Genomic DNA, 10,399 nt, shown 5'->3' with positions numbered 1-10,399 from the left:
ATTTGTAAATTACTTGTGACTTCTTATCCTTTAGTAGTTACTTTTTACATGTATTGGTGCAATATTGCTTCTTTCACACACACAAGCAGCAGCCAGACACTGATCTGCACACCCCTGCCATACAGCATTCTGTGCAGATGAGATTTACTTTACCTGTGTGCTAAAACTGCTATCCAAGTAACAAAACCTTCAGCAAAGTCACACCAATCACCCTTGCAGCTCTTCATTTCTCTTTAACCACTCTGACAGTCTTCCTGAAGACTTTCCCTCTTAGCTCCTAAATAACTGTCTGTCCCTTCCCATCATCACACTCACTTGTCTTTGGGTAAAGCTTGGCTTTTTAAATTTAAAACACATCCCTGAATTCAAGTAAAAATTTGGACCTCTCAGATGCCATAAAAATACTCCTAATTTTCTGTCAGCTAACTAAAGGCTTATTCTACACTGAGTGGTAGCCAACAGCTAACTTAACTTGCAGTGAAATGAGTGTGTGACTTTATATTGCTCAGACCACAGGAGTTTTTGTAACAAGTGTCTACCATGAGGATGTATAAGGTTGCTGTAAAGCCCTAAAAAGAAAGGTCAGCAATAGATGAGTAGTTCAGCCTGTAATTCCATTAATATTAACTGTTACTATTTCAGCTGAACTCTATTTAATGCCCTGAGCAGATGGCCATGTGCCATGGGGAAAAGGTGTGTATCCTGCAGCATAACAGCCACATGCCTTTAGATGTGAAATCCAGTCTTCATAGCAAAGTGACAAAACCCTAGAGGGAATAAAATCTGAGCAACCCATGCATAAAGAAGCTTAAAGTACTCCCAGTTGTCTGATGAAAAAGTAGTACTTTTTCTGCACTTTTGGAAATTCTGCTGTTTATTATTCACTAAATTAAATAATTATGTCTAAGTCACAGACAAATTTTCATCCCAAGTACAGAATCAATATAAATAACAGGTCTACCTGCTATCCATGCTAACCAGTACAAGAGATGACTTTCAGCAGTGCCAAGGATCCCCCAGAAGGGAGTGGAAAATACTACTCAGCTGCCTTCGTGCTGTGATCCAAATTCCCAAGTGGTATGAAAGATGTTTTTCACACACCTTGTCAAGGAAGAAGGCAATTTTATCCTTAGAAAATAGAACACGAATGTAACTTAAAATAAAATGCAAGATGTCAGGAAAACCAATCCTTTCTATAAGCAAATTTTCAAACTATTAATACTAGAAGAGTAGTATTTTTGGTCAAAGCTTCCCATATTCTTTGTAGTGTATATTACAGTGTAACTGATAGTATAATTAACATATTAAAGGCTGTATCAAAACATTTTGCAGTTTATTATTATGTCAACCTATATTCAAAAGGACAACATGAATTAACCAGTATTTTGGGTATCAAGGCACAAGGGAATAAATTTGTCAACACCCTGTGAACTGGAGGGGGGACCAGAGAAATAAGTTAGTGTAAAAGACAAACCTGTATTCCCAAAGGATCTCCAAAATGTTATATATATAAAAAAAAAAAACTATAAAGAGCTATAAAAAGTTATAAATCAAAAAATATAAAGCAGTTACTATATTACTATAAAGCAATATATGTTAACTTTTTTAACACCTGTAACATATTTCCAGTTACTGAGAATTTACTATGCACATATTCATTCATAGGGATTTTTTTTCTGGAAGACCAAAGTAAGCATATTGCTCTTTTTTAACACAGATGTTTTTCTTGGGTTTTTTATTTTGTTCCAGATAGATGCAAAGTACTTGAAAGACTTCTTTCCAAGCAATTTGCAGTGCTTAATCTATATGAACAGAGCAGATGGAAAAAGAAGCATCAGAGTCCAGTTCCTGCTAGCCATGATACAGAAATTAGCATACCACGTGATTATTAAAAGCAAAATGTTGTCATTTAGAAGAAAAACCCCGAGTTTTCGTTTTGCAGAACACGACTGCACATGCATGTCAGGAGTGCAAAAAAGTATAAATTTGTTGTGCTACAGTTTGTCCAAGCAGCTGCTGAAGCTCGCTGAGGGGTGCGTTACACAGGCGGTGGATGCTCCCGAAGCGCTGCAGTAAGAGCAGCGCCTTGGCTTTCCCAAGGCCGGGGATGCGCTGCACCGCCTGCAGCAGGGCCGGCTCCGCCAGCTGACAGCGCCGCCTGCCCACGAACGGGTTGGCTCCGCGATCGCGGCCCTGCTCCCGCACCTGCGGCACACAGAGTGTCAGCCACACCCAGCGCTCCTCGACAGCTCTGCCCCCACTTCAGCGGGGCGCCATCCCCGAACACTGCCATGCAACCCAGCAAGTCTTAAAAACAACCGCCCTCCTTAGGCGTGCGCCCTTACTGCATGCAGTCCCACAAAATCTTACTAGGAAACAATTTCTAAATAGCAACAGCAAATGAAAACAATTATTTTTGGCACGTTTTTGATGGAATCAGAGAAAGGGTAAAAAGAAACAATTTAAAAACAGTTTTCCTAGCCTTAAGAAAGCAAAATATCAAGTTGATTTTGACAGTAGCATTTGTTTAATGCTACCTAGTGGTACCTCAGTACAAGACTACATTTAAAAAGTCCAGGATCATATTCTTCTTTTTCTCTGTTCCCAAATGATCTTTCTTTCCACTGAACTATACTACTGTATCACTGTTGCAGATTTATTCTTTACATTCAAATGATTTAGTATTCCTTTAAGATCCTATTTTTCTCTCCGAAATGATCATTGAGATCTACCTGCTTTCCTATACATGCCATATTTTAATATAACACAAAAACTTACTAGTTGAATAATAAGTTGAGAAGCTTCTCCTTGATTTGCCACAGGAAGCAACACCATTCCAAGTTCAAGCACAACAAGTTTTTGTACTCCTGAGTAGTACTGCTCACTGATTTGGGTTTTTTCTACAATTACAATTCCCCTAAGACTGCTGACCTGTATTGAAAGGAAAAAGATATTAGAAAAAACTTGTTAATGACAAATTAATGCAACGTAACAAATTCTTTCAAATATGAGCCATCCAATAGCAAATCAGAGGAAGAACATAAGTTGCAGCAACAAGTCTGAGGTTTAATACAGCATTATCGCACAGCTGCAGAATTTTTCAGTTTTCAGGTGAAAATTATCCCAAAAGGTCAGCTCCAATGGAATTTAAAAAACACACAAGAAGAATGTTTTCAGAAGCATGGAATAAGCAAATATCAAGTGAAAACTTTTTTTATAGCACTTACATTTCTAAACTTAACCAATCTTCGTTTGAATTCATCCCCTGCAACCAAATCTGCTTCAGAAATAAGTAAAATGCAAGTTCTGTTTGAAAGATGAAAGTCCACCAGTCCCAAGCCATCTTCAAAGATGAGTTTAACTTTCCCTTAGGATGAAATTATTAGAAGAAAAAAATACAGTAGTTAAAAATACATTAACAATTACTTCACACCACAGCTTTCCTAAAGTGTCAATAATTCTAGTGACTTCATAATGAACTTCATAAAAAACCTTCTTTCCCTTTAAGTAAATCTATTACAAGCAGTCCCAACTACTGAGTCATATCATAATGCAAATTAATAGCAGTTCCAATCTACAGATTTAAAAGTGGTAGAGCTGCTCAATAAACTCTGGACTTAAACAAAAATATCACATGCTTTTCTGGAGGGATCACCATAAATTAGTTTGTTGTGCCAGCAGAGTAGACATGCAAATTGAAGAGAGTTCAGTGGAGATGCATATCCACAAAGCCCCAACTGCAGATTCTGCTGTTTCCCTACAGTGCTCTGCAACTATGAGAACTGAGCTGCTCACACAGATAACAAACAGGGACCTTCCAGCCTGCCACCATAGTCTGTATCACAGATATGGGACAGTCAGGTACTGAGTAAAGCATATTCCAGCAGTTCTTAACATTACTGGGCAACAGAGGGGAATTTTTTGCCTTATTTGTTTTTCATCTTCCACTTTGTGCTTACCTTGTAGCTTCTGGGCAACCTCTGACCCTCTCCACTTCTCATTTCCAATCACATGCCCATAAGGGACAACTATAGATCCTGCTGTCACAGGCAAGTTTGCTTTTGTTGCCATCACACCTCCTTTAAAATGCTTCTTCGGTAGCAGTTACACCCTAAAAAGAAATGTGGAAAACTAGCAAGACATTTTACAAACCTGTTCCAAGCTTATAAATTTTAATCATAAGCTTAGGATACAATATTCTGGAAGAGACGCTATCTCCTTCCTCAAGCTTCCTTAGAGTTAAGGTGAACATATTAAAATCAGCCAGCAACTCTGTTCACTTTAACACTGTTGTGTTGGCTTGCAAATTCCACCTTCAGCTTTACCACTCAGGCTGAAAAACGCCTGAATTAAAACACACAGATGGTGAAAAAACACACATTGCCTTTTCCGTACCTGCATCCACGCTTGCTGAGAGAAAACCTTCCTGAATGGCAAAGCCGACTCCAGAGGCACCTCCATCCCTCAGCTGGTGGGAGTCTCCAGACCAATTATTAAAAGGTAGCTGCTGGGAGAGATTATTTCCAGGTTTGCCAGCTTCACGTGGTGTTCTGATTTTAGGGGAATTGGGAGTCTTGGAGGCTTTCAGCGGAGCCCGCCCGGAGCACCGGGGAGAGGCTGCGGGGCGGCCGCGGGCGGACAGCGGGGCCGAGAACCGGGAACTCCACGGGAGACAAGGCCCGGAGCAGCGAGCCCGGCGCACAGCGGGGCTGTGAAGCTGGAGCCCCGCAGCAGATCAGGCCGGAGCAGCGAACCCGGCGCACAGCGGGGCTGTGAAGCGGGAGCCCCGCAGCAGATCAGGCCGGAGCAGCGAGCCCAGCGCACAGCGGGGCTGTGAAGCGGGAGCCCCGCAGCAGATAAGACCGGAGCAGCGAGCCCGGCGCACAGCGGGGCTGTGAAGCGGGAGCCCCGCAGCAGATCAGGCCGGAGCAGCGAACCCGGCGCACAGCGGGGCTGTGAAGCGGGAGCCCCGCAGCAGATCAGGCCGGAGCAGCGAGCCCGGCGCACAGCGGGGCTGTGAAGCTGGAGCCCCGCAGCAGATCAGGCCGGAGCAGCGAGCCCGGCGCACAGCGGGGCTGTGAAGCTGGAGCCCCGCAGCAGATCAGGCCGGAGCAGCGAGCCCGGCGCACAGCGGGGCTGTGAAGCTGGAGCCCCGCAGGCCCGAGCGGGTGGGGAGCGGAGGGGCGGGCTCGCCGTGGATAGGTCGCTAGGGCCTGAGTAAGGCGCGTTCTGATTGGAGGATGCGGGCCTGCAGCCAATCCGCCGCCGCGTTGTTTGCAGGCGGGTCGCGAGGGCGAAGCGTTGGACGCGGCGAGAAGTGGCCGTCAGGCGCTGGTCGGAGCCGTCCCGTCCTAATGCCGTTCCTGTTCAGGAGAGGCCGGAGGGGCCCCTTCGTGAGTATCGCTGCGCCCAGCGCGGGGCTCCGGCACCGAGCGCGGGGACAGCAGGACAGCGCGGCTCTGTGCGCCGCTGGGACCAGGGGTGGTCTCCGGGCAGGCGGCCGCGCCCTCCGGCTGATGGCAGTGGTCGCTGAGCACTTTGAAGTGAAAATCAGGGAGAAAAATGAAGCCCAAGCAAAACCAGAATGGTGTCTGGGCGTTCTGTGCGTTCCTTTTCCTCAGTCCCGGGCCTGCCTGGCTCCTTCAGGCGCGCCGGGGTTCGGCGGGGCGGGGGCAGATCCACGGCCGCCGCTCCGGGAGCTAAATGGTTTTCTTATTTTATTACTAGAATGAAAGTATTGATCTTCTGTTGCCCTGCTTTTTCCGTGGAATGTTTTTTGCTTCAGCTGTGTTCTCTGATAGTTATGGTAGCATCATTCATACAACAGCCTGTATTAAACGGAACGGTGCATGCCAGACAGACATTTGCGGTGCATTTGCAAGACCGGGTAAAAAGACAGTCTTTTAATGCACCATTTAATTATTTGGTGTGCCTTCGTATAAAAACAGGAATATTTCCCAGTTCAGATCTTCATTCTGCTGTTGGAGATGTGAATTAAAGAATACTTGGAGGAAAAAAGATCTGTAGCAGAAATAGCGGGAACTTAGCCTGTTTCACTCCATAAGAATGGAACACCTGCCCCAGGGTGGTGGACTTTAGTATGACATAGTATTTTCTGATGCCTAGAGAGAGGACAAGAGGGAGTGAACACAAACTCAAACACAGACAATTCATGTTAAACATAATAATAAAATACTGTGAGTGGTTCTGCACTGGACCAGGTTGGAGAAATTGGACAGGATATCAAGCAACCCTCTCACAGTTGACCCAGCTCTGAGCAGGAACTAGACAGTCCCCAGAGCTCCCTTCCAACCTCCATCAGTATGGTTTCCTTCACAGAACTTTTGTAGGAGCTCTGGTCTCAGTTTTTCTGAGCTGGTATTTAATATTATAACATTAAAAAAAAATTTGCTGTGCTTACTGATGAGAAAACTTATGCTAAAATTATGCTTTTGCAAATTGTGATATAATGAATAGAAGACATGCATTCATGGGTCTCATGTAAATTACATTTCTAACCTTGAAGACCAGCTGTTCATAAATGTTAAATGAACTTTCCAGCTTTACATGATGTTCTAACTTTAAGGGGAATGAAATGCCATTTCAAGTCTTCTATTTACATTAATTGCATGTAATTGTTCTTCCTTTTTATATTATTTTGCATTGTTAGTTTCTGTGCACATTCAGTCCTGTGTGGTTTTTTTTCATTGTGATCCTTGAAGTCATTGTCAACTAATTTTATTTTAAATCATTTAGAAACACATAGCTCATGGCCTGGTCCCTGCTGCTACCATAGCTCCTAAACCTGCAGTTCCCCGCACCCCTCCCCCTCGTAGTCCAAACCCTTCTCCAGAAAGGCCCAGGTATGTTTTGATGTTTTATTTTTAAATTGTTTTGTTGTTTCATCAGGTATCGTAGCATACTAGAAAAGCCTGATTAGAAGAATTGCATGTCTTTACAATATTTACAAAACTTTTCATAAAAAGAATATATTTTTAAGGAGGGGGTAGTTTCCCCACTCTTAAGCATGGTAAATATTCAGGACAATAACTGTTATGAACATGTAACTTATCTGAGCCAATTTAAATGGACTATTTAAAGTTAGTGTAACTTTTAATTTGGCTGCTACAGGAGAGTGTAGGACTGCAGCAGCACTAATGCTGTGAGTCAGGAAATATTAGCTCATTAAAAAAACATAAATTACATCTTGCTACCATACCAGGGACTTTAAAAACTGGCATGGAAAACCACGCTAGATTAGAAAAATGCTAATTATTTTTCTTTTAAGTTATAGTTTCTTACAGTTTTTTATTCTATGTTTTCACTGCATTTAGTTCATTTCTGGTTGTTTTCCATGGTCTTTCTAGTGCTTGTAACATTCCTACTTAATTCTAGTTAATTTCTTTTTCCTTTTTGGTCTCAAGTTCTTGTCATTCGTTTTTCAGTTCTCCTAAAGCATTTCACTGCTTTAATCTTAGTTACTACTTACTTTCCTTTTCATCATACCCTTCTCTGTACTCCACAGCATCACACAAATAGGCACTTTTGTTTGCTTGTCCTGGTTTGCAGTGTGCCAACATTTATTAACAGTTTCAGTGTCATCAGTAAAAGGTTTAAAGTAGGGAATGATAGAGACAAAATGGAGATATGGAAGATCTTTTCAACACAACTCTAGGTGGTATTGTTATGGCTAAAGTAAATGCCAAATACTGTAAATTATGGATGTGAATTTTGGGAAGGTAACTCAGCATATTCCATGGTTTTCATGCATGTGATTTGGGAAAACCAATGGATGCTGTACTTTCCTCTTGGATAGCTGCATTGCAATAGCTTTGCCCCATTTTGTGCTTTACTTTGGGAGGTTACAGCTTATAACCAGTCCCATAGCATCCAGTGGTACTTATGCTTGTTAACTGTGAACATTTTGCTTTGATTAAATAACGAAGACATTTTGCAAAGGAAAAGATGTAACATGTGGAGCACAGAGAAAGCATCAGTGTTGCTTCCTTGCTTTGTTGTGTTTCCTTGCAGGTCTGCTCTAGCAGCAGCCATCCTCACCACAGCACTAACCGGGCGCACTGTTGCTATTCCTCAGCCCCGGCAGCGATCGCTCTCTGAAAGTGACTCCACCTACTTGCAACAAGAGTGTTTGGAACCCTATGCAACAGTCTCAGAGCTCAGGATACGGTACTGTACACTCTCTTCTTTGCTATTTTGAATTAGAAATTAAATATCACAATCATCAATGTTACCAAAGAGTGACAGCAAACTCCTGCTGTTACAGCTACTTACTATTTTCTTACCACATCATAAATTCAGTCTGAAATGTCTAACAATCATGATTCCATTTCTGGTGAAGTACTGTCACTCATACAATCTTCAGAGAGGCAGATTTTGATTGTACAACAGTCATAAGTAAAATCATATACTATTTCTGTCAAATCATGATCAATTTAATAGAATGTGATGAACTTACATGTAAGATATTTCTTTTGTGCTAAATGCATTATTTCAAAATGTTTTTTTGGTAGAGTTAGGAACCTTCTATGTCTAAGCTGGCATTTTAAGATGGAGGGGAAAAGGTAGTACCATCAGCCTGTTGCATATTCATAGACTTATTTTTCAAATTTTTCTATAAACTATTTTCCATATTTTAGGAACTGTTTTACGTAGCTACTTCTTGAGTTTGATTTTTTTTTAGAGCATAGGTGTTTTTTGACTGTGGTTTTAATTTATTTTTTCAATTGGTTTTAATTTGGGTTGTGGTTTCCAATTTTTACAGATGGTTGGTGCTGGTAATTGGTATATTAGTAGTAGGTGTCTTTACTGGGTGTTATTTAACTAAGCAGGTAGTTTACTTATTACAAAGACACTTTATTAGCTTATAGTACTCCTGAAGAAAATTATCTTAAAATCCATTTCAGCACTGCACATATATTATTTACCTGAATATTTGTGCCAGTACCATAACATGTGTTTATAGTACTGCCTTGCCGTGCTGCTTCTGAGGTTGGGTGCTGCAGCTCCCTTCTCTATCCAGAGGGGCACCAGGCCTGGTTCCCCTGGAATTGAAGGAGGCGCTGTCTCCATCCCTTGGTGACAGGGCAGACTGGCGCCGCAGCGCCCCCTGCAGCCGCAGCACTGCCCCGCTGGTGCAGTCACAGCCGCACCCGGGGAAGGCTGATACTGGGTTTGGGGGGGAGGGTTTCACAATTTCAAATTTAGCTTTTATTATTTTTTTTTTTTTTTTTTTTTTTAATAAACAGTTTTTTTACTTTCATCCCCTGATACCCATTTCTCTCATTGGCAGAAGAAAAGGGAGTTATCAAAGCCCTTTCTCTTTAGAGGAAACACTCATTCCAGGGTGTTTTTGTCTCAAAAGCAAGACAGCTCCATTCCTTGTTTGCAGCTAACAGAAGCTTACATGTCTATATGTCTCTTTGGACTTGTGTATGTTGTAAGACTGATGGTTCTACTTTACAAGTGTTGGGTTTCACCAGTGCTGAAGCAGGCATTAAATTGCTTTTTGCAGATCTAACTGGAAGCTTGATGGTTGTGACAGATCTCCTCTCCAGTCCCTGCAAATATCAGACAATTATGGTGAAGATGAGGACATGGATACATTCCTGTCAGATGCTGATAAAGAGGCAGAGTCCAGTGGTCAGAGTGATGAGAAAAGGGAAGGGAGCTTTAGCACTGATGCTATTTATGCTGTTCCCTGCAAAACTAAAAAGGTAAGATTTTTAAATGCATTAGTTCCTTTACCATGTTGTAATATATTAATGCATGTTAATATTTCAGATGCTTTGTATTCTCTTCTTTCTCTTCAGACATGTATTCAATATTTATTTTACATGCTAATTTTTATGGTTCATTTACATGAATTAGGTAGGTTTGTTGGTTGTCACAGAGTCTTTCTCTTTGGTTATTAGGAGCACACTGATATACTATATAATTATCATGCATAATTTAGTCTTGTAAAATGTCCAGTAATTTATGTTGAGTGTAGTACTTACATAGTATATAGTAACTTCACTGTTAAATGGTGAAAGTTTAGTTAATGGTTCAGTGTGCTAATGAGCACAGACCTATATAGAAATTGGGAGAATCACCATTTAACAAATTAAATTAACTTTATCCTGAAGACCAGGGAATTTTTGTCTGCTATAGTTTTGGATTGTCTTAACCAGCAATGAACTTAATACTCCTAAGGCACATTCAAAGTTAAATCAAAAACTATACAAAAATTTAACAAACAGGAAGAAGTACCTGAGTAGGAAAAAGGCAATGGAAGAGCTCTTAAAAAATGCCTCTTCAAAAAAATCTAGCACTAGTAAAGAAGAACCATTAGTTTTAGAATATACACCACAGATCCCAAAATGTGAAAGAATCAAAAAAA

At 41.5% G+C, this 10,399-nt stretch overlaps 2 protein-coding genes across 5 annotated transcripts in view; one reads left to right on the top strand and one right to left on the bottom strand.

Annotated features, from left to right (window-relative positions):
* Positions 1–1,316: 1,316 nt before the first annotated feature.
* Positions 1,317–4,691, bottom strand: FAAP24 (FA core complex associated protein 24). Its single transcript, XM_079316094.1, has 6 exons — positions 4,396–4,691; positions 3,960–4,111; positions 3,228–3,367; positions 2,779–2,931; positions 1,573–2,205; positions 1,317–1,523 (listed from the first exon to the last, which is right to left on the bottom strand). The coding sequence occupies exons 2-5, from the start codon at positions 4,069–4,071 to the stop codon at positions 1,963–1,965; spliced, it is 648 nt and encodes a 215-aa protein (XP_079172220.1). The 5' UTR covers positions 4,072–4,111; positions 4,396–4,691; the 3' UTR covers positions 1,317–1,523; positions 1,573–1,962.
* A 550-nt stretch (positions 4,692–5,241) lies between these two features.
* The window catches only part of CEP89 (centrosomal protein 89), a 29,083-nt gene continuing 23,925 nt past the window's right edge, over positions 5,242–10,399 (top strand). For 2 of the 4 annotated variants that reach the window (XM_079315808.1, XM_079315807.1), the window contains exons 1-4: positions 5,242–5,393; positions 6,757–6,863; positions 8,032–8,187; positions 9,533–9,734. In XM_079315808.1, coding sequence (XP_079171934.1) covers positions 5,355–5,393; positions 6,757–6,863; positions 8,032–8,187; positions 9,533–9,734 — 504 coding nt within the window. In that variant the 5' untranslated portion in view covers positions 5,242–5,354. The remainder of the gene's footprint in view (positions 5,394–6,756; positions 6,864–8,031; positions 8,188–9,532; positions 9,735–10,399) is intronic. The other 2 variants (XM_079315809.1, XM_079315810.1) reach the window with 2 other exon arrangements.

The sequence above is a fragment of the Erithacus rubecula genome, assembly GCF_903797595.1.
Source record: "Erithacus rubecula genome assembly, chromosome: 12".
Taxonomy (NCBI): Eukaryota; Metazoa; Chordata; class Aves; order Passeriformes; family Muscicapidae; genus Erithacus; species Erithacus rubecula.
This window is presented reverse-complemented; position numbering and strand designations above follow the sequence as displayed.

What these genes read in the sequence shown, in the direction of transcription:
- FAAP24 (XM_079316094.1), bottom strand. Translation starts at nt 4,071, where the DNA reads ATGGCAACAAAAGCAAACTTGCCTGTGACAGCAGGATCTATAGTTGTC. An exon ending in GGTTGCCCAGAAGCTACAAG is followed by an intron (nt 3,368 to 3,959) that starts GTAAGCACAAAG and finishes TTTCATCCTAAG; the next exon opens with GGAAAGTTAAACTCATCTTT. An exon ending in GATTGGTTAAGTTTAGAAAT is followed by an intron (nt 2,932 to 3,227) that starts GTAAGTGCTATA and finishes CTTTCAATACAG; the next exon opens with GTCAGCAGTCTTAGGGGAAT.